This window comes from Bos grunniens, chromosome 10 (genome assembly GCF_055505025.1).
Source record: "Bos grunniens cultivar Pamir isolate PY7600 chromosome 10, Bosgru_T2T1.0, whole genome shotgun sequence".
In the NCBI taxonomy this organism is placed as follows: domain Eukaryota; kingdom Metazoa; phylum Chordata; class Mammalia; order Artiodactyla; family Bovidae; genus Bos; species Bos grunniens.
Genome location: NC_141174.1, coordinates 3,687,098 through 3,710,489, shown reverse-complemented (window position 1 = coordinate 3,710,489; position 23,392 = coordinate 3,687,098). Strand labels below are relative to the sequence as shown.

Here is a 23,392-nt window from a genome sequence, read left to right as displayed (position 1 = left end):
CACGGAGCTTACAAACTAATTCTCAGCAGATGCCGGCTGTTATTATTTCACGATGCTAAGAATGAGAATGATCCTTTCGCTGCTAAAAATAAGTACTGCAAGTGGTGCAGCAAGAATTCGCAGCCTTTGGCTTGGGCTTGCTGACTCCCAAGTGGCAGGTATTTGTACAGTTAAGTTTCACGGAAAGAAGCAAATGCAGCGCTGAAGGGCTGGATAGCTTTCTGACTTTGATTAAACTTGAAATGCCAGGGATTAGGGGGGTATAAACACAGGCTGAGACAACCAACTTCCTGTTCCCAAGAAGTCTTCACCATGCCTTATGACCTTTATTTAAGTCACTGCCCCTCTCTGTGCTTCGGTTTCTTCCTCTGAAAAAATGAAGATATTGGGGCAGATTGTGTCTAAGATGCCTGCCAGCTCCAACATTTTCCAGTAATTTTAAGTGTGTGCATGTGCCTTTTGTTTTTCCCTAAAAACAATGATGATTCAGGCCTGCCAGATTTAATATAGCAGTGCCGAAAATAACTAGGCAAAATGCTTTTCCACAGACTGAGATTTTAAATAAAATTAATAAGAGAAGCACGGAGTGGCAGAGGCTGGTAGTTGCCTGCTCCGCACTTTGCACTTCTTCCGGGCAACTGAGCCCCACTTTACGTGGAGTGTCTATGTGCCCGGTTAAAAGATCTTCATTTCCAGCCTCTCTGGTGACTCTGGCTAGAATGTTACTGAATTCCGGTAATGACACGTCAATTGCTCTTTCCAGTACATCTTCTTAAATGGGAAGGGTCTGGCCCTTTTCCCCCTCATGAAGAGCAATCAACAAAAAGAATATGTGGGAAGAAAAATGCTACTGAAACAGGCAAAAGAGTAATTTTTTTTCCCCAAAGTCAATGTTTTCAGACAAGCTTTTTACTTAAGCATCACCATCAGCTAGCAAGCCGTGTGTACTCTCTTTAGAGGATTAGACTGGTTCTGACACCCTTGGCACTGCTAGGGGCGGGGAATGCCATCACAGACCAACCGCAGGCTTTTCATTCAGCATTTGTTCAGAAATGTGTACGATTGTTGAATGTTTCCTGTGCGCTCTTCTGTCCTCTATAAAAAATGGCCCAAACCCCTTGCGTTGTTACATTTTTATTAGGAAATGTAATGCAGTAATCCAAATGGAAGATTTTATCTACATCCATTTGAGAATGCCAAAATGCACTTCTCTGATAAAGGCATCTTATTAGAGTTCTCCAGGGAAACAGGACCACCAGGAAGTACACATTTAGAGAGAGAGAGACAGAGAGAAATCTATCTTCAGGAATTGGCTTACACGACGGGAAAGGCTTGGCAAGCCCCAAGTCTGCCGGGTCGGCCAGCAGGATGCAGACCCAGGGGAGAGCTGCAGTTCACGTCCAGAGTCCTGGCACGTCCCCTCTTCTTCCAGGGACGTCAGTCTGCTTTTAAATTAAGGCCTTCAACTGCCTGCGTGAGGCCCACCCATATTATGGAGTGTGTGTGTGTGTGTGTGTGTGTGTGTGTGCCCGCGCTCAGTCATTCAGTCGTCTCTGACTCTTTGCAACCCCCGTGGACTGTAGCCCACCAGGCTCCTCTGTCCATGGGATTTCCCAGATGAGAATACTGGAGTGGGTTGCTGTTTCCTCCTCCAGGGGATCTTCCCAATGCAGGGATCAAACCCATGCGTCTTGCGTCTTCTGCCTTGGCAGGCAGATTCTTTACCTCTGTGCCACCTGGGAATCCCAGTGGAGGGTAATCTACTTTAAATTTACTCATTTAAATATAGATCTCATCTAAAAAATATCTTCACAAAAACATCTGTAAAGAAATATCTGGGTATCATGGCTTAGCCAAGTTGACACACAAAATTAAACATTCTAGCATCTTTAGGTAGTTTTAGTTTTATTTGCAAGCCTTAACTATTTGCAAAAGTAATCAGAGTGTAAGGAGATCTAACCAGCCAATCCTAAAGGAAATCAACTCTGAATATTCACTGGAAGGGCTGATGCTGAAGATGAAGCTCCAACACTTTAGCCACCTGATGCGAAGAGCCAACTCACTGGAAAAGACCCTGATGCTGGGAAAGATTGAAGGCAGGAGGAGAAGGGGACGACAGAGGATGAGATGGTTGGATGGCAACACCGACTCGATGCACATGAGTTTGGGTAAACTCCAGGAGATAGTGAAGGACATGGAAGCCTGGCGTGCTGCAGTCCGTGGAGTTGCAGAGAGTTGGACACAACTTGGCAACTGAACAACAATCAGAGTTGGTGTAAATCTGTCACAGAGGGTATGTAGGAAGAGGTCTTGGGAGGCTCTGTGGACTGGACTTGCTGGGGGAAACTGATCTTCAACTCACCCAGTCTTGAAGGAAATCCTCAAATGTCCTGGAGTGTTACCAGCTACACATAAGGAGAAGCCATGTACATGTCTAGTGTCCAGAGCCACTGGGCAGAGACAAGCGGGCAGAGATGCCCTGAATCCCATGTGCAGTCAGTCTGGCCATGTTCTTACCCCCGTTAGACAGTATCACAAGAAGCTAAGAATTCTTATGAGACTCAGGGTCAGAACCTGTGCAGCCCCGCCTGGGTGAATGCCACTGTGTCCCCCACATGGAAAAGCCACACACAGGTAAGCATAGTATTACTTACTCACCTTAAAGGGAATTGTATCCTCTGCCTGTACCTGGTAATTGATCGGCCGACAGCCCGTCAGTGTTAGCAAACAGAGCAGTAAATCCACTGCAGCAATATCAGAGCTGCCAAAGTCCACTGCTGCTGCTGAGTCGCTCAGTCGTGTCCGACTCTGTGCGACCCCAGAGATGGCAGCCCACCAGGCTCCCCCGTCCCTGGGATTCCCCAGGCAAGAACACTAGAGTGGGTTGCCATTTCCTTCTCCAATGCGTGAAAGTGAGAAGTGAAAGTGAAGTCACTCAGTCGTGTCCGACTCTTAGCGACCCCATGGACTGCCGCCTACCAGGCTCCTCCACCCATGGGATTTTCCAGGCAAGAGTACTGGAGCCCACACTGGTTCCCAAAGCACGTGGTGCCACCCTGCATATCCACCTTTAACACGGGCTTAGAAACACTGCCTACCTTGTGTTCAGTACCTACCACGCAATTCAAAAACACTAGTCAGTGCAATCTGCAAAACAGATGCAGAAAGTAATAAGCTGTCTTTTCAGTACAATCTTCCAATCCCTGAGTTTCATAATGTTTCCCTCCCTCAGTGAGTGTGAAAATTATAACTATCAAGTGGGAACAAAATCACCACGTTTCTTGCCCAGGGATCCCCACCATTCCTCTAAAGTGTTTGCATGTTTGCATTTTTTCTAGTTGAGTTAATAATTGTCAATCATGTGGGACATTAAGTTCAATTCTATCAGAGCGGGAAGGAAAGAGGGAGGCGGAGAGAAAGAAGGTGAGAAAGGAGGGGCTGAGAAAGAAGGGCCATGGGGATGAGGGGACGTGAGGAGAAGGAAGGAGAAGAACTCGTCTAAAGCCGCTTCAGGTTATCCACGCGCTTGAAGGAACCACAGGGCTATTTTCAGAATGATTGGATCAAAGCATAATACCTCCAACATACTTGAAAGAAACAAATACTTCCTGCAAGTGAAAGAAAAATATCAACAAGACAAAAGGAAAAAATCAAATGTTATGACGAATCCATCTATGAGCAATGTTGTGGTTTCTGAATCATGTGGTTTCTGCATCTTGATTATCGCTTGATTCTAGTCTCACTTATCACAATGTTTAGACACCATGATAGCTTGAAATATTACTAATAGCTCCATGAGAGTGATAAAGTGGTCTTTCTTAAGCAGGTCACATAACTCAAAGAATGGAATCTGCCACAAGGCTTATCTATATTACTTTAGAATGAAATAGACTAGCATTTGCAAAATTATTTCACTTGATGAGGCCATTTTTGCCAGAGTGAAAATGTACAAAGCATTGTTTGATCATCTGCTCTGTGGAAAACAATGGATAGCAAACAGTATTGATTTGGAAAAAAAATTACCTCTTCAGGTAAGCACAATTTGAATTCAATAAAGACATGCAGATTTTACAAGGCACAGAATTACAGAGCAAGAGCTGGAAGGAGTCTCAGGGGCCAGCCTCGAGTCTTTGTTTTATAGAAACAGCAGCTTCAGCCCAGAAGGCTTAAGCGATTCAACCAATCAGTAAGGAAGAGCTCTGGCACTGAGCCCAGACCTTAGGACCAAGTTCAGCACTGTTGCGGTGCTCCTCCAGGCGTGACATTTAGGTGTGCCCCATGACCTGCATGCTTCTGTCCTCCACATTCCAGGATTCATATGATGAAATCCTAACACCCAATACAGTGGTGTTGGAACGTGGGGCCTTCGGGAGGCAATCGGGTCATGAGGGTTCAGTTCAGTCGCTCAGTCATGTCTGACTCTTTGTGACCCCATGGACTGCAGCATGCCAGGCCTCCCTGTCCATCACCAACTCCCGGAGTCCACCCAAACCCATGTCCATTGAGTTGGTGATACCATCCAACCATCTCATCCTCTGTCGTCCCCTTCTCCTCCTGCCTTCAGTCTTTCCCAGCATCAGGGTCTTTTCCAAAGAGTCAGTTCTTTGCAATGGGTGATCAAAGTATTAGTTTCAGCTTCAGCATCAGTCCTTCCAATGAACATTCAAGACTGATTTCCTTTAGGATAGACAGGTTGGATCTCCTTGAAGAGACCCCATGAGGATAGGGGATTATTATTTTCATAAAAGGGCTCCAGAGGTCCCTGGCCCCTTCTGCTGTCTAAGGACTCAGTGAGAAGGAGCTGCTATGAGCCAGAAAAGGAGTCCTCACCAGACACTGAGATGCAGTACCTGGATCTTGGACTTCCCCGGCTCCAGGACTTCAAGAAATAAATGTCTGTTGTGAAAAAGCCTCCCCAGTGTGTGCTATTTTGTTCTAGCAGCTCAAACAGCTCAGACAGTGTGTGAAGTAACTTCAGTCATTTACAGAGGGTTTTTATCTAGAGGCTTGGTGTCTACTTTAATAAATACAACTCATGGTTACCAGGAGCCATAAGCAAGCACAGTGTATCAGAACAAACCTAACCAGAAATCAAGTCCTTGCTGGGCACCTATTAGCATGCATGCACCTATACATGGAATGAAGAAGCATCAGACATTCTCTACCTAAAAAGTTAAAAGCTATTGGAGAAGATCAAGCTGCCACCTGAAACAACATGAAAGTCAACAAATATGGGATTCATATCATTAGTGTTAAAAGATTTTGGAAAAGACTCATGAAGGCTAAATATCGAGCTGAATGAGTGGAGAGTTCCGTTTTTCAGCCATGAAAGAACACTAACTGGAAATGGACCTGTTAAGCAACAGTTTCAGAGCAGACAACACATCCCAGGACTGTGAGCCCTGAAAGAGGGGAAATCACTGAGGCAAGCCCTGCGCTCCCCAATTTCTGTGTGGAGGCACTTAGCAGATTCCAGTACACGGAGGGGAAATACAGGGAAGCATTTCCCCAGGCGGGGTCATGGAGAGCAGTAGAGATGCGGATCAGAGTTCAAGGAGGCTGCGACACCTGCAGTCTGCAGGCCAGAGCGTCAGAGAGAAAGCAGTGACGCAGGAAGAGAGGCCCAGAACTCTGCAGAGGGGCCCATGTGCATCTCCGGCTCCACACCAATCTATGTATTCATAGTGTGAAATTCCATGGGCCAGGCAAAGAATCAGCAGGGAAAGGACAGTGACCAAGGACCTGTGAGCTGAACAACTAGTAGAATTCTCACAGAGGCGGGAGGCGTTCAAGAGCCGAACAACAGTGGAGCTGCAGAGTGGGGAACTCATCCAGCTCCTGGAGAACGCGGCGCCTGAGCAGGAGGAGTGCCCCGACCCGCACAGAGGCTGCTCTGGGCCTGCCCTGGCAAGGCTCCGAAAGCTCCAAAACCATCGAGCTGTGCGAGCTGAAAGGGGAAGGAAAAAACACACAACTGTATTTGGAGACTTAACACTCCTCTCTCAATAACTGATGGAAAGGTGGACAGAAAATCAGTGAGGGCTTAGACTTCTGAAACCGGACTATCAACCAACACGACAATTCATATTTTAAAACATCATAGCCATTCACTACACAATCTGTATTCTTTTCAAGGGTATATGGACTAAGATAAATCGGGTCATAAAACCAGTTTAGATACATTTAAAATAACTGAAATCAAACAGCTATTCACTGACCCACAACAAAATGAAGTTAAACATCAGTAACAAAAAAAGAAATCTAAAACATCCTCACATAATTGGAAATTAAACACCACGCTTCTGGAACTTCCCTGGCGATCCAGCGGCCCCACGCCACACAGCACAGCCAGAGGAAAACAAGAAAATACAAAGGAAATTAGACATCATTTTGATCTGAATGAGAATAAAAACATGACGTATCCAAATATGGGAGATGCAGCTAAATTAGTGTTTAGAGAAAAGTTTAGTATTAAATGCCTATATTTACGAAAAAGAAGATTCAAAATCAAAAATCTAAGCCGACATCATAAGAAGCTAGAAAAAGCGAAAATTAAACGCAAAGTAAGTTAAAGAAAATAAATAACAAAGGTACAAACAGCAATAAATAAAACAGAAAATAAAGAAGCAAAGGAAAAAAAGGTCTAAGAACCCAAAAGCTGGCTATTTGAAAGATAATTGACAAAGCTCCAGCTATGCTAGTAAAGAGAACAGGCACAGACTGGCCGTATCAGGAATGTCTTACAGACAATTAAGAAATACTATAAACCAGTTTATGCCACTAGACAATTTACACGAAATGTAGAAATTCCTTGAAAAACACAAACTGCCAAAACTGACATAAGAAATTTAGAAGCTGGAGAGCTCTGTTTCTGCCGTTTCTCAGCAAGTCCTCTTCTCTGACCTGCTCTGCAACCCTGGAACTGGGGCCTGTAAACGCTATCTTTTGCCAGTGAGGAGGGTACCATGGGGACATTCAGAAGCAAGGAGCTTCCATCCCCAAGACAGTGCGCTTTCTTCTTCCTGCTCCCGTGGCGAGCTCACTGCAGCCTCGGGGACACCCTGTGATGCCTCTCTGCCAGGGAGGGCGTGGGACAACCAGAGGCCCTGACCCACCAGGTACTTTCACCAACACGCCAGCAGTTTTCCCAGAAAAGCTCCACCGGCACCACAAAGGGGAACTTTCTAAAGTTCAGCAACCTTCCAGGAGGCGGCTTCCCAGTGAGTCTCAAGTCCACCCCCAAAGCCAGGTTGCTGCTTGCCAGCTGCAGCGGCACCATCTCAGCAGTTCTGGCCATCCACAGAACCAGGGCCACGCCACCTCCAGTGAGATCAGAATCTCGGCCTTGCGTGGAAACCCTCCTCTGGGTGTGCTCCTTCCTTGAGGATTCTGCCCAGCCGAGAGAGCGGCTGTCTCCATGGCGGCCATGTCTGTATTCTTCAGGGGTCTCCTTACTTCTTAGCAGTTAATCCTGTTGCTGCTGCTGCTGCTGCTAAGTCACTTCAGTCGTGTCCGACTCTGTGTGACCCCATAGACAGCAGCCCACCAGGCTCCCCCGTCCCTGGGATTTTCCAGGCAAGAACACTGGAGTGGGTTGCCATTTCCTTCTCCAATGCATGAAGTGAAAAGTGAAAGTGAAGTCGCTCAGTCGTGTCCGACCCTCAGCAACTCCATGGACTGCAGCCTTCCAGGCTCCTCCGTCCATGGGATTTTCCAGGCAAGAGTACTGGAGTGGGATGCCATTGCCTTCTCCGTTAATCCTGTTACTAGTTAATAACTCTCTCTGTGAAGTTTTTCCTAGTGTAGCTTCTGCCTCCTCAGGGACCCTGACTGATACAACTGATGAACTCCATCTAAGATTTAAGAAACTCACAAACTCTTTCAAAAAATAAAGAAAAGGAGGGAACACTTGCCAATTGAGTTTATAAAACATCATCCTGGTACTAAAACCAGACAAAGACATTAAAAAAAAAAAAAAAAAAACTAGACCCATATTCCATGTAAACATAAACATAAAAACCCTTAACCAAATACCAAGGAATCATATGCACTACTATATACACACAGGGTAATAAACACCACTTGGTCATGACATATCTCAGGAAGGCAAAACTGTTTTACTATTTAAAAATCAAACATGAAATACCATCTTCACAAAATAAAGGAGAAAAATCATATAACTGTCTGATTAGGTATATAAAAATCATATAACTTTTTGATAAATTGAATCTCTATTCACAATAAAATTCTCCGCACACTGGAAATTGAAGGTAACTTTCCCTAAATAAAGGGAATCTACAGAAAAGAAATATCTACACTATATCTAACACTATAGCTAACATCACACTTAATGACAAAAGACACTTCTTCCCTATGGTCAGGAATACAGCAAGGACATCTGCTCTTACCACGTCTTCCCTGCCTTGTACTAGCAGTCCTAGCCTGTGAAATAAGGCACCAGAAACAAAGCAGACCTACTAGAAATGAAGAAGTAAAACTATCTGTACTTACAGATGATATTATCATATATGTAGAAAAGTCTAAAAATTTTGTTTTTTTTTAAAGCTACTAAAATAAGCGAATTTAGTAATGTGGTGGGACAGCAGGTCAACAAAAGAAAATCAACTCTATTTTCATGCGTGCACAACAAAGAACTGAAAAATAAGGAGAAAACACCATTTACAATAGCATCAAAAAACAAAATATTTAAGGATAAATATAACAAAATATGTATAAAAACTGTACAGTGAAAACTACAGAAATTGCGGAGAAATATTATAGAAAGCATGGAGATGGAACATGATCCCAGACTGAAGCGTCGATATTATTAAGATACTCATTCTTCCCATCTGTAATGCTGGTGTGATTCCAATCAAAATTCTAGAAAGGACTTTGCAGAAATATGAGTCAAAAACTTATAGAAATGTAAAGGATCTAGATTATTCAAAACCATTTTGAAGGACAAAGTTGGAGGATATAAGCTGAGCTCAAATTTTACTATTCGTCACCTCCACTGTATAATCATAAGGGATTTGATTTAGACCATATGTGAACGGCCCAGTAGTCTTCCCTACTTTCCTCAAGTTAAGCCCAAGTTTTGCTGATGATCTGAGCCACAGTCAGCTCCAGATCTTGTTTTTGCTAACTGTATAGAGCTTCTCCATCTTCAGCTGCAAAGAATATAACCAATATGATTTCGGTATTGACCATTTGGTGATGTTCATGTGTAGAGTCATCTGTGTTGTTGGAAAGGGTGTTTGCTAATGAAGAGAATGTGGTATTTGCCTAAAGACAGACAGACATATCAGTAGACCAGAATAGAGAGTCTATTATTGGTTGTACACATGTATGGTAAATTGATTTTTGACAAAGGAAGTCTTTAACAAATGATGCTGGAGAAACTGAATATTCATACAGGAAGAATATGAACTTCAATCCTCATCTCTTTTCATGAACAAAAAGTAATGCACAGGGGATCACAGATCTGAATACAGAAATACACTAAGATTCTAGAAGACAAAGAAAACATCCTTGTTAACTTGGGCCAAACAAATATATCTTCAGACACCAAAAACACACCTATCATAAGAGGAAAAAATGACAAATTGGACTTCCAAATTCAAATTTTTTACTTTTCAGAAGATATAGACTTGGAGAAAATCTACAAAATACACATCTGAGTTTAGAAAACAACTGCACCTGAAATGTATAGCGACCTCTTACAACTCAACAATAAGGCAAGGAGCCGTATTTGTTAAATGAGCAAAAGATTTGAACAAACACTGCATGAGAATATATGAAAGGGAAATAAGCCCTTGAAAAGATGCGTAGCAACTAATGAATTGGAGAAGGCAATGGCACCCCACTCCAGCACTTTGCCTGGAAAATCCCATGGATGGAGGAGCCTGGTGGGCTGCAGTCCATGGGGTCGCTAAGAGTCGGACACGACTGAGCGACTTCACTTTCACTTTTCACTTCATGCATTGGAGAAGGAAATGGCAACCCACTCCAGTGTTCTTGCCTGGAGAATCCCAGGGACGGGGGAGCCTGGTGGGCTGCCGTCTATGGGATCGCAGAGTCGGACACGACTGAAGCGACTTAGCAGCAGCAGCTAATGAACCTACTACAGAGTCACAAGAAAGGGTTAAAATTAAAAATAATAATAATAGGAAGCACTGACAAGAATGTAGAGCAACTGAAATTCTCAAACATTTCTAATGGGAGTATAAAATCATACAATTAACTTGGAAATGTTTGATAGTTTCTTATAAAGTTGAACACACACTTCCCAATAGGATCTAGCAATTTCACTTCTTGGCATTTACCCAGAAAAAATGAAAACATATGTCCATACAAAAGCTTGTACTCGAATGTTCATAACAATTTTATTCGTAATTCTAAAACTGGGGGGACAAATTGTGGTATACCCCTTCAATGGGGCAAATCACTGATATACATAGCACATAAACAAATGTCAAAAACTTCATGATAAGTAAAAGAAATCATTCATAAAAGAGTACAAAGTGTATGATACCGTTTTTATAATGTTTTGGAACAAAGAAAATTTATCAACAGTGACAGAAATCAGATCAATGATTGCCTAGGATCAGGGTGGGGTGAGGGTAAATGACTGCATAGGTATAAGAGAGAACTTTCTGGAGTGACAAAACAGTTTGATATCTTGGTTTATCCATTTACCAAGATTCATTGAACTGTACATTTAAAATGCAAACATTTTACTATATGTAAATTACACCTCAATAAAGTTAATTTTTAAAAATATGTAGTGACCTAAACTGGAAATCACTTAGACTGGTTTTAATTTAAAAATTTTCCTCTGTAACCGGGTTTATTCTAAAATTTAGTTTCTTGTCTCTAATGGTAATACAAAACTTCATGTTGGTTTCGCCTACATTAAATCATTATAAATTCAAAAACTGTAGAATTAGTTCAATGAACTTTTAAACCTTCATTATAAAAAAAATTTGTTTTATCCACATGAATAACTGATTTGCTTCAAGGGGGTACACTAATGATTAGATATAAATTATAATGCATGAGAAACATTCTCACCTACACTTAAACATATTTGTACTTCAGTTAAATAAATACTTCTAACCACAACAACATATTAGAGGATGCTCCAGTTCTACACACCAGCAAAAGGTAGGTGGTCACCTATCTCCCAGCACAAGGAGGTGGAAGTATTCATTAGTCACTTTAGTTTGTCACCAGTGCCAGGAGAGAAGTCAGACCAGAAAGGCACAGTGAAATGAAACAAAAAATGTGCTACAATTTTACCTTTGGACCCACTCACAGCACTGGCTACATGCCAGGGAGCTTTCTTCCTCCTTCCAGCCACCTGGGAAAACGTTCACAGAGTTGTAAGGGTCACAAGACTAAAAGCTGGACCCAAAAGAAAAAAAAAAAAAAAATGCAGGTAACCCAATTAATCTGCGCACATTTATTACTGTAGAAATATCTTTAGAGGTAGTTACTAATGAGCTATTTTTCAAATCATCTCACTCATCATAATTCAAAAATATATCACTTTAAAAAGGAAAAGAAAAAAGTACTTTCAGAGTGCAGGTGTAACATGTTGGAGTGGTTCCCGCACAGCAGTACCTCCAGGGTCTTCAGCTTCCTATGAGGGCGGCGCAGCCCACGATGAGGACACGCAGTCAGTGTGAACAGACACATCGCCGTCCGAGCGAGCCCAGGCCATCTGCACGGGCAAGTAAGATGGCGAAAGCTACCTCGGCATTAACCCAAGGCGTCAGGGTCTCAACACCCTAACCACTCCCAAGGATGGGACCCGCGTACTTCATGTCCTATGTATGGGACACATCAGGTCATGTTAAAGCGTCATCTGTTTCCCCTTGGAATTAGTTCTAAAATAATCTTCAGGAGGATCAGCAAAAATATATTTTTCTCCTCATTTCCTCTTCATTATTTTTCGCCTCTGAAAGGCTCCTATGTTGATCATCAAAACGAGAATTGGCTCTGAATCAAACCCAAAAAGAAGGACAATGCAGAGTGTCCCATGGCCCTCTGTGGATTAGTGTGAGGCTTCCACACGGAAGTTGTCAAACTGTGCAAATTCAAAGGAATGAGTCCCAATCGCGGCCCAGCCGTTTTCTGGGAAGTTCACAGAGATGTTCTTCCAGAGGGTCTTGCCATTCAGCTTGCCGGAGGAGAAACGACCCTGGAATGGAGAGAGACACACCCCTTAGACACATGGGAAAATGGTCCTCTGAAGCCTGCTGCTCCATAGAAGGGCCACCTATTTAGTGTAGCAAATATATAGCAAATATTCTTCTCACGAAAGACTCATCAAGGCAATATGATCCCACAACTTTGAGCAGTTTGAAATGCAGGGGAAATTTTCTCAAAGGAAATTCTCATCTATTTATATAAACAGTTCCCAAGACACAAAATCCTCAATATTTCCTGTACTCCCCCAAAATGCTGTAAAATCTGCTGGAATGTAACACTTTTCATAACATCATGATAAATTTGTAGACAAAAGCTCACTAAAATAAAACATATTTCTTATTTACACGTAGTTGCAATTATGTCCTTTGTAGCTTACAGCTACCAGCTCTTCAGACGGTTCAGCAGGGGCCAAGATGTTTATTTAAGGTCTTCATGAAAGAGAATCAGCCCAGCCAGGAGAAGGGTAATTAACCTTCATTTTATTGTTTTATCCTCATGTACAGAATATCACTTTGAGGTCATTTCAAAAGCTCACCCTTATGTTAGAAAAACAGTAACCAGCATTTAAACTGGTGACTGGGAGGGGCGGGGGGAGTGGATGGAAGAAGAGAGAAATATCCACAGGAACAATGTACTGGTCACTGACAGAGAAAGATAAACATAACACCTTTCTCAGACAGCTGCCCTTCCTACTTAGCTAAGTGCCTGGCACACAGCTCTTACCATTATTACAGCTTGCTTGTGAGCAAACATTCACAGCACACTCCTTCCGGCCACATTTAAAACTAGCTAATTTCAAAAGGGTGAAGAGCAAAAGATCCAAAGTGCTAGGCGGAGTCAAAATAAAATCTGCTCTTGAGTCATACACTTATAATGGAAAGGGCCTTCATTTAGTTCTTGTGTTTTATGGCTGCAGACATGGCGACGAGCAATCAGAATCACAGATTTACCAGTGATGCTCAGACCTGAATCTGAGTTGCCCAACTCCACATGCAGAGCCACATACGCTCCCATTACTGCACACCTCACAGCGATCCAGCTCCAGCTCTGAAAGTGCTTGCTGCACCTCTTCCGCCATTGAGGGACTGGTGACTATTACACTGAACCCAGGGCTTGCACACACAAACCCCATTATGCACAGAAGCTCATCTCCCTGCCCCACCCCCAGCATCCGCTGCCCCATCCTCTGACCACCGCTCCCACCCGGCCAATCAGAGCGCGCCCTCCACTCAGACCTCAGCTCGGTCACCACCTCCAAGAGGCCTTCCCTGGCCGCTGTCTGGAGAATCTGGCAGGGAAGCTACTTTATCTCATTATCCCATTTTTACTTTCACAGTTTTATTTGCTTATTTATAGCAGGAGTCAGCCAGCTCTGGCGCACAGCCCAGCCACCTATTTTTATAAATTCAGTGGAACACAGCCACCCCGGTTCATCCACCTACTGTCAAAGGCTCCATTCTCCCTACAAAAGCAGAGCTGAAGAACTGCAAAGTACACCATAGGGCGCTCAAGGCCTAAAATAGTTCCTTTTTGGCCCTTTACAGAAAAAAAAAAAAAGAAAAACTTACTAACTCTTGTCCCAGAAGAACAGAGGCTCCGAGAGAGCAGCAATCTTGCCTGTCTAGTTCACTACTATATCCCTAGTACTTAGAACAGTGCATATAGTAGACTCTTGATAAAAATGTGTCGAGTGAAAAAAAATAAAAATCATCTAACTCTCAAACAACCCACAGAGCTTACTTCCATTTTAAAGATAAGGACAGAGGTTCACAAAGGTGAAATAACCGAGACCCACACTAGCATCCCAAGGACTAGTGGTTTGCTGGCATCACGGCAGGTTCTCTGCCTGTTTTCCACTATTTATCACACTTTCCCCATCTCATTTGATAACATAAAATGTTAAAAAAAAAAAAAAAGACACAAGAAAAGAACATTTTACCTCCAGGAACTGGGATTGGCAATACTTACATTCAGAGTTAAAGTGAGTGTATACCATTTTTTTGCTGTAACATCAGCATGTCCTAAACTATATATGATCCATCCAGCTGTAACACAAAAAGATTATCCTAGTTGGCACATTTTTAAAATCTAAATCACTGAATCGCAGAACTCACTGGGGGTTCTTAGGTACATCCATATGTAGCAAAGTCGGTCATAATAAAGATTGACATTTCCAAGATTTAAATCTACAACTGATTTAAAACAAAAAAACATCCTTCATTGAGGAACTCAACATGCAGAGATCCTACCCTGAGCAATAACAATACATGAGCTCACAAGAAAATGAGCAAAATAAACTTACAAACCAAGCAGGGTACATGATGCCTTAGCATGTATATTCAGGTCTGTATGTACACCTGATCGGACCAAATATAGAAGATAAGCAGGAACAGTCAAAAAACTACCATAAGATTTCCAGGTAGTGTAACTCACTACAAGGTAATATTAATTGCATTAGAGAATTAGAGAGAAAATAATGTCAATTTTTGAATGTATTATATTTGAATGCCTGACAGAAACTCAGGATGAGATGTTCAATGGGCAGTTTAAGACACAGGGCAGTGGGGACTGAAGACAGAGATTTAAATCTCTAGTTCCACTTCTTCCACTACCTCATTTTGAGACCTTCAGCAAATCAATTAACCTCTCTGGCACTCTCTTTTGGATTGGAAAATGCGAGGTACCTTCCAGACCAGTCATGCTATGATTATGCAATTTCTATTCTAATGTCCTTATTACCCACTTGCTCTTTAACTTCTATTTTATCACTGGAGCCCTTTAACCTAAGGAAGAAGCAAAGGGGGAAAACAATAGGAGACAAGACTTTTTATTAATGCAGGATGAAAGTCAAGAGACTTTGAATCAGAAAGAGTCACCAATAAGATCTAGTTTCAACAGAGTGGTGTGTACCCAAACCAAAGTGAAGTGGATGGAATTCAACTTGAACAGATTCTAAGTACCTACTCTAGATAAAATACTATTATACATAAGACAGAGACTGTTAAGATGAATAATAAAGTCAAGCTGTTTTCAAGTTATTGACTAAATTAGGAAATAGGGTATCTCCATTTTAAGCCAGTTAATTCTTCCCTTTATATTTCCATAAGCACACCAGCAACATTCTTATACTTCTGCTTTTTTTTTAATTTCCTGAGTATTCTCTCCTAACCCCCACACCCTACTCTAACAGCCTAGCTCAAGGCTACAATACCCGAGAGACTTTGCACAATTTCCTCTTTCACTGAGCTGCCTCTGTACTAATTAATTAACACTATAATGTGGAATCATTTGGTGTTTGCTTACACATGTTGAATCTCTTCCCAATTAGATGCTCAAACATGGTGAGGTATTTCACTACTCCCATAGGTAAAAAGCAGACACTCACGTCAACATATCACATAGTAAATCACGTGCTACAGAAAAATGCACTTACCTAGATCGCCTGTGACTCTGTAGGTTCCATTTGCAAAAATCCAGAAGAAAATCCCCCTGGCACTTCTAATCAAAATACCACCTTTATTGACTCTTCCAGCAATGAACACGCCTCCCTTCTCAGGGGTCTCTATGTACACATCACATTTTATAGTCAGATTGGACCTGCAGAACCAAAGTGTTAGTGCTTTTAATTATGTCATTTCAAATGCAGCACCAATGGCTCACTTCACAGCCACATGCTTCCAAACTTCTAACTGAGGGAAGGATGTGTTTCGCTAAGTCCACATTAATAGCACGTATGGGCTTCAAGAATCTTCACCAATAATGGTTTTAAATTTTACATGACTAAAGTCAAGTCATTTCATTGCCTCTTTTAAATGACTTACATTGGAAAATAATATTTATTGTTTTCAAGTTTCCTAAGAATATATTTCCTGTATTTCTATAATAAAATAACTTCTTACTCTAAGAATATAATAAGATTCCATTTTTTTCTAGGAATACATAAAAGATAGGTTTCCACTAAGTCTGAGCAAAAACGTTTATTATTTACATCAGCAAAGAGAAGCAGTGAAGGCTACGTATTAGGAGCCTCTGGGAAAAGTTACTTTGAAGCTAATTTTTACATTTAACCCTAACAAGACTTAAAAACAACAGAAGAAAGATCTAAAATTATTTTCTCTGTCAAGTCAGAGTCAACTCTCCCTTGACTCTATAGCAGGCGTTTTCAGACTTGAGCCCCATGGAAATCACCCTGGAGGGCGTGTTTGATTCCACCTGCCAGCCCCACTCTCAGGGTCTGACTCAGCAGGTATAGGGTGGGCCCTTGAACCTGCGTGTCTAACAGACTGCCAGGTGACACTGATGCTGCAGGTCCAGAAACCTCACTCCGAGAACCATTTTCCCCCACAGGGTATCTCTGCCTACGAAGAGGCAGTAACAGCCGGGTTTTGGCAGTGCTGACTGACAGAGTATACCAAAGGAGGAGAAAGATTGAGCCAAACAGGAGCTAACAGAGCATCATCAATGAGCTCTCCTCCAGGCTTCCTTTCACAAATGCCACCAGATTTCTTTTGCAGTGATTTGTTGTTATTTAGCTGCTAAGTCGTGTCCAACTCTTTGTGACCCCAAGAACTGCAGCCCACCACGCTTCCCTGTCCATGGAATTCTCCAGGCAAGACTACTGGCGTGGGTTGCCATTGCCTTCTCAAGGGATCTTCCTGACCCAGGGCTCAAACCCAGGTCTCTTGCATTGGCAGGCAGATTCTTTACTGCTGAATCACCAGAGAAGCCCACAATCACCCCAATCCAACATGACCTCTGAAAACAATTCCCCTCCTACTCAAATTTTAAGTGCAAATGGGAAAGAATTAGCTTGCACACAGCCAGCAATAAAGCAAGCAATTTATCTAAAATGAAGAATGCCAAGAAATATATTTTTTGAAATGGGGAGAAACTGGATCTAGAATTATGTGGTTTTTACATTTCTCATCACTGAATTTTGCACAGGGAAATGTTACTTGTAAAGGAAAATATAAAAAAGAAGCACCTACAACAGGTACACAACCATCAGGAAAATCCTCATTTAATCAAAGCTGGGCTACTTTACGGGAAGATCAAGTGCTAAGTAACTAGAGCCCAGTCTCTCCTGTGTGTCCTCCCCCTGCAGAGCGTGCTCTTCTCTGTGCAGATCACCACCAGCACGAGACCACCTGGGACCGGACTGGTTCCCCTACCTCTAAATCCCCTACCTCTCATTATCATGGTGCTGGTTCATCAGAACCTGTCAGCACCATAAACTCATTCTATTTAGTGCGAGAGTGAGAGAAGATCAAATGTTTTCCTGTTTTTACATCACGTTCCATAATAAATTATTCTTACATCAGAACTTACACACAATTTTACAGATAATGAATAAAATAGAATAAAAATTTGGCTTCATCTTCCAAAGTCATAACCCCTCAGAAGTGCTGAGAAAATAAAAACCAGCCAACATATTGAGCAAATTTGATCAAAAGGATTCAAGAGTTCAGGTCTGTTCAGAAAAAGATAATTTTGTGATTGTCCTCAGATTCCAGCCAAAGCTTACTAATAAGATGAAAGTCTGAAGTAGCTTTGGGAAAGTCCACCCTCTATAGTCAAAGTACTGCGCTGACACTTAACTAAATCTAAACGTGAGGGAGAAGGAAATGGCACCCTACTCCAGTACTGGAAAATCCCTGGACGGAGGAGCCTGGTGGGCTGCAGTCCATGGGGTCGCTAAGAGTCAGATACGACTGAACGACTTCACTTTCACTTTTCTGCATTGGAGAAGGAAATGGCAACCCACTCCAGTGTTCTTGCCTGGAGAATCCCAGAGATGGTGGAGCCTGGTGGGCTGCTGTCTATGGGGTCGCACAGAGCCGGACATGACTGAAGCAACTTAGCAGGAGCAGCAGGGCTTCCCTGGTGGCTCAGCTAGTAAAGAATCCACGTGCAAGGCGAGAGACCTGGGTTCAGTCCCTGGGAGAAGGGAATGGCCACCCACTCCAGTATTGTGGCCTGGAGAATCCATGGACAGTCCATGGGGTCGCTAAGAGTGGGACACAACTGAGCGACTTCACTTTCACTTTCATGCATTGGAGAAGGAAATGGCAACCCACTCCAGTATTCTTGCCTGGAGAATCCCAGGGACGGGGGAGCCTGGTGGGCTGCTGTCTATGGGGTCGCACAGAGTCGGACACGACTGAAGCGACTTAGCAGTAGCAGCAGCAGCAAATGTGAGGGAAATTCTGTTCTAAACACAGTCCTAAGAACTGATGGCACCCAGCATGCATAGAGCTGATTGACTGGAATAGCACTATAAATACACTCTAACTTTCTGGTTCCTGCCCTCAGGGAGAAGACAGTGATTAAAACAAGGCTGTGAGAGGAAGTCCAAGGAGCAGGGGCTACAGCACGGGACAGACCTGGCCTCTTGCCCTGGTTCTGAATTTAAGAGTATGGGATCTTGAACAATCTTACCCCGACGCCTCAGTTTCCCAGTCTGTACGGTAGGCAGGGTGCTGCCTTCAGCATAAAGCAGCCATCAGAAGCACAGACCAGTGTTCAGTGTTACCCAGCTTCCACTCCCTCCTCTCCCTCCTCTCCCTGCAATACACCAGCATCATGGCCGGGGACAGAAATGAACGTGGGATGCGTATGCATCTCTCAGCAGCTCCGGCTCCCCTGCACCCAGAATAGGATGATGAGAAACAAAACAAAGTAAACAGGATGAGAGCAAATTTTACAAGGCTTTGGAATCAGGCCCGGAAATGTGTATTGGGTTCGGCAGCAGGTGGGGATCTCGGTGTGTTCCTGAGCAGCGAAACGACAGGAGGAGGGCAGAGCTAAGAAGGACAGAAGCATGACTGCAGTTTTCTGATTCTTTTTCTTTCAGAATATGTCACTCTTTCCTTCTCTCCCCACTTCACTTCATCCCCCCTTCCCTACCTCCTTCCCCACTGCAATAGTAAGATTGAGTACTGCTATGTAAATACTGCAAAACCTTCAAAGTTACAAAGAGTTTTGGTTAATCATCTCTCTTTTAAAATGAAATTCTCTCAACCTTTCTAGATTCTCAGCCAGAAACAAAACATTTGGGGTTCAGAGAGAACTTCATGTAGAATATTCACATGCATGGGGGATAAGGGTTGGCCCACAAAGTATCTATGGAGGCTGGCTTCCAGACTAGTGGTCAAAATATAGCAGGGCCCATCCCTTAGACAAATAAACTCAGTCACCTGTCTTACAATAAGACCATTAGTTAAAAAAAAAAAAAAAAAAAAAGAGGAAATCACAAAGCCCACTGACATGACCAGAACACCCAGATAAAGTGTCTAGTACAGAGATTAAATTGCCAACATCCATTGAATCATCAAGAAAGCAAGACAGCTCCAGAAAACCATCTACTTCTCCTTTATTGACTATGCCAAAGCCTTTGACTGTGTGGATCACAACAAACTGTGGAAAATTCTGAAAGAGATGAAATACCAGACCACCTTACCAGCCTCTCTGAGAAATCTGTATGCAGGTCAAGAAGCAACAGTTAGAACTGGACATAGAACAACAGACTGGTTCCAAATTGGGAAAGGAGTACGTCAAGGCTGTATATTATCACCCTGCTTATTTAACTTATATGCAGAGTACATCATATGAAATGCCAGCTTGGATAAAGCACAAGCTAGAATCAAGATTGTCAGGAGAAATATCAATAACCTCAGATATGCAGATGACACCACCCTTATGGCAGAAAGTGAAGAGGAACTAAAGATCCTCTTGAGAAAGTGAAAGAAGAGAGTGAAAAAGTTAGCTTAAAGCTCAACATTCAGAAAACTAAGATCATGGCATCCGGTCCCATCACTTCATGGCAAATAGATGGGGAAACAATGGAAACACAGAGAGACTTTATTTTCTTGGGCTCCAAAATCCTTAAAGATGGTGACTGCAGCCGTGAAGTTAAAAGACACGCACTGCTTGGAGAAAAAGCTATGACCAACCTAGATGGCATATTAAAAAGCAGAGACATTACTTTGCCAACAAAGGACCGTCCAGTCAAAGCTATGGTTTTTCCAGTAGTCATGTGTGGATATGAGAGCTGGACTATAAAGAAAGCTGAGCAGAGAATAATTGATGCTTTTGAACTGTGGTGTTGGAGAAGACTCTTGAGAGTCCCTTGGACTGCAAGGAGATCAAACCAGTCAATACTAAAGGAAATCAGTCCTGAGTGTTCATTGGAAGGACTGATGTTGAAGCTGAAATTCCAATACTTTGGCCACCTGATGTGAAGAACTGACTCATTGGAAAAGACCCTGATGCTGGGAAAGATTGAAGGCGGGAGGAGAAGGGGATGGCAGAGGATGAGATCGTTAGATGGCATCACTGACTCAATGGACATGAGTTTGAGCAAGCTCCGGGAGTTGGTGATGGACAGGGAGGCCTGGAGTGCTGCAGTCCATTGGGCTGCAGAGAGTCGGACATGATTGAGTGACTGAACTGAAATGAACAGAGATGCTGGTATAAACAGTATTTCTGTTGTATAAAAAGATAATCCACCAAAGTCATCCTAAATTAGGTAAGAATTCTTTATCCTAATAATTATTCATGGTGCTATAATGGTTCCAGAAACTTTGGATAACTGAAAGTTTCTCAAGATTTATATCAGAGCTTGTGACTAGAACTGCATTTTATAACACAGATTAAGGCTCTGCAGAAGGGATAGAGACTTTCTACAGCATTCCTCATATAAAGAATTCAAGGCTTTCTTCCAAATTATCTTCCCTTCCCTGTCCAATTTCCAGGCTACAGATATGGCTATTTTGTGACTTCGCATTAATAGTTACTATCACTAAGCCTGAAATGCTTGTATTTTATGTCTCACGGTGGAGGTATACTAGTTAAATTCACTAGCCAACTGAAAGCTGATTTGCTTTTTACTATTGCCATCTACTGTCACCTTGTAAACAGATTTTGCACAAAGGCTAAAACAGTGTAATTCAAGTATGGGTCCAGCAGGTGGCAACACCAGATCAACGGAGCAACTCTCCAGCAAAAACAAAAGCTTAAAAACAACATGCATATCACAAAGTCTGCTGCTGCTGCTAAGTCGCTTCAGTCGTGTCCGACTCTGTGCGACCCCATAGACGGCAGCCCACCAGGCTTCCCCGTCCCTGGGATTCTCCGGGCAAGAACACTGGAGTGGGTTGCCATTTCCTTCTCCAGTGCATGAAAGTGAAAAGTGAAAGTGAAGTCGCTCAGTCGTGTCCGACTCTTAGCGGCCCCATGGACTGCAGCCCACCAGGCTCCTCCATCCATGGGATTTTCCAGGCAAGAGTGCTGGAGTGGGGTGCCATTGCAAAGTCTGCTTATGCGTAAATTTTACATTATAACTGGGGCCAAAGCCCTCAGATTTCACATTAAAACCAATCTTACCCTGCAACGATTACTATTAAATTGGGGAAATCTGAGGGAAGGACGCCGAACAACAGCAAAACGGCCGGCTGGTCTGCGCCCACTGTGACAGTCAACAGTTATCACAGACCTCTTAGGCTCCTGGACAAGGAGGGCTGTTGTGGAGTCCTGGCTTCAGAAAGTACCTGACGACATTACAAGGTTATTTCACCACATCTATGGTAAAGACGAGGTCAGTTTTACATACCATGAGTAATCCCCGATAACGCTGATGGTGTTGAACGCGTCGGCAGCCCACGTGATGGGCCTCTGATTGAGAACCTGCCGCAGTGTGAAGCGATGGTCTCCGGGGTCTTCCATATTCACGTAGTATTCAAACACCCCAGTCTGGTCAGCAAAATTCGGAGCTTCACTAAAGAACGGGTAATCTGTTCAGAACACAATAAATTGTGTGTTGAGTTATCAAATCATTACAGCATCTCTCCTCTCTAATGTTTTCTGGTACATTCTGATATACTTTTGAAAAGTTTTAAATAGGCAAATGATATTTTTTATTGTTGTTCAGTCACTAAGTCATGTCCAACTCTTTGCGACCCCATGAACTGCAGCATGCCAAACTGCCCATGGGATTTCCCAGGCAAGAATACTGGAGTGGGTTGTCATTTCCTTCTCTAGGGGATGTTCCCAACCCAGGGATTGAACCCGTATCTCCTGCATTGGCAGGCAGATTCTTGAACACTGAGCTACCAGAGAAATGATACTTATAAATAGTCAAAGGGTAGGGTTTAGGTAATTAAAGAGCTACGGACTTTTTGTCATCTTTATTAAATATCAACATGATCAGTCGGACATACAGACTTTACATATTCAATCCATGCAAATGCTTAAGAGGAAAGATCCTGGTTCAGGAACACGCAGACCTGGGTTCAAAGTCTAGCTCAGTCAGTTGCCAAGGCAAGTTGTTCAACTGCCCTGACTTCCCAGTTTCAATGGTATGAAAGTGATACACACTCAGTAGAAACTGTACCTCAAACTTTGGATTTTGATGAGCACACCCTCTCGTGATGCGGGCAGTGGCCGTGAGCAGCAAAAAGCCACAGCGCCGTCAGCCACACAATCACGAGGGTAAACAGCAGAGTCGCTGAGTACCACTATGGACCCTGACGGCCGTCCTGGGCTCACTTTCTTTACAGCATCGGAAGCGACAGGAGACACGCCACACCTTGTTGGGCTTTGTTAGAGGATTCTGCCCAACTGCTGGGTCACGTAGGTGTTCGGAGCACACTGAAGGTAGGCTAGGCTGAGTTAACAGGTTTGGTAGGCGAAGTAGATTAAAGTACATGAAGTACATTTTTGACTTACGGTATTTTCAACTTACGGTGAGTTTATCAGGACCTAACCCTACTGTAAGTTGAGTAAGGTCTGTATAACTTTCACTCCAACAATAACCTCTAAATTTTTTCTGGCACTGCAAATTACAAGACCCTCAAGTTGCGATGTTACTTGGAAGTAACAGAAATTAGGGCCCTTTTACCACATAGAGATTTAGAACTAAATCAATGCACTTCTCACAGACTCCATCTTGCACCAGTTTGATAGGTAGAAATCTATCCATTACTGCTGAAAATGGGAAGTGTCAAACTTACCAATGTTGAAGTTATCCTCATAGACAGAGGGGAAGCGCTGGGACTTGGGAGGTGGCGGGAAGCTGCCTTTGCGGCCGGAGGTGAGCGTGGTGAGGGTGAACAGCTCGTCCTCCTGCAGCTCCAGGGTGAAGCTGCCACCGCTATCGAGCAGCTGAGAGAGAAACAAC

At 43.1% G+C, this 23,392-nt stretch overlaps 1 protein-coding gene across 4 annotated transcripts in view; it reads right to left on the bottom strand.

Moving 5' to 3' along the window:
* Positions 1-10,360: 10,360 nt before the first annotated feature.
* The window catches only part of GALC (galactosylceramidase), a 57,605-nt gene continuing 44,573 nt past the window's right edge, over positions 10,361-23,392 (bottom strand). For all 4 annotated transcript variants that reach the window (XM_086319340.1, XM_086319343.1, XM_086319344.1 and 1 more), the window contains 5 exons: positions 23,226-23,376; positions 21,827-22,007; positions 15,650-15,813; positions 14,185-14,261; positions 10,361-12,205 (listed from right to left, as the gene is read on the bottom strand). In XM_086319340.1, the coding sequence (XP_086175466.1) occupies positions 12,059-12,205; positions 14,185-14,261; positions 15,650-15,813; positions 21,827-22,007; positions 23,226-23,376 (720 nt within the window). In that variant the 3' untranslated portion in view covers positions 10,361-12,058. The remainder of the gene's footprint in view (positions 12,206-14,184; positions 14,262-15,649; positions 15,814-21,826; positions 22,008-23,225; positions 23,377-23,392) is intronic.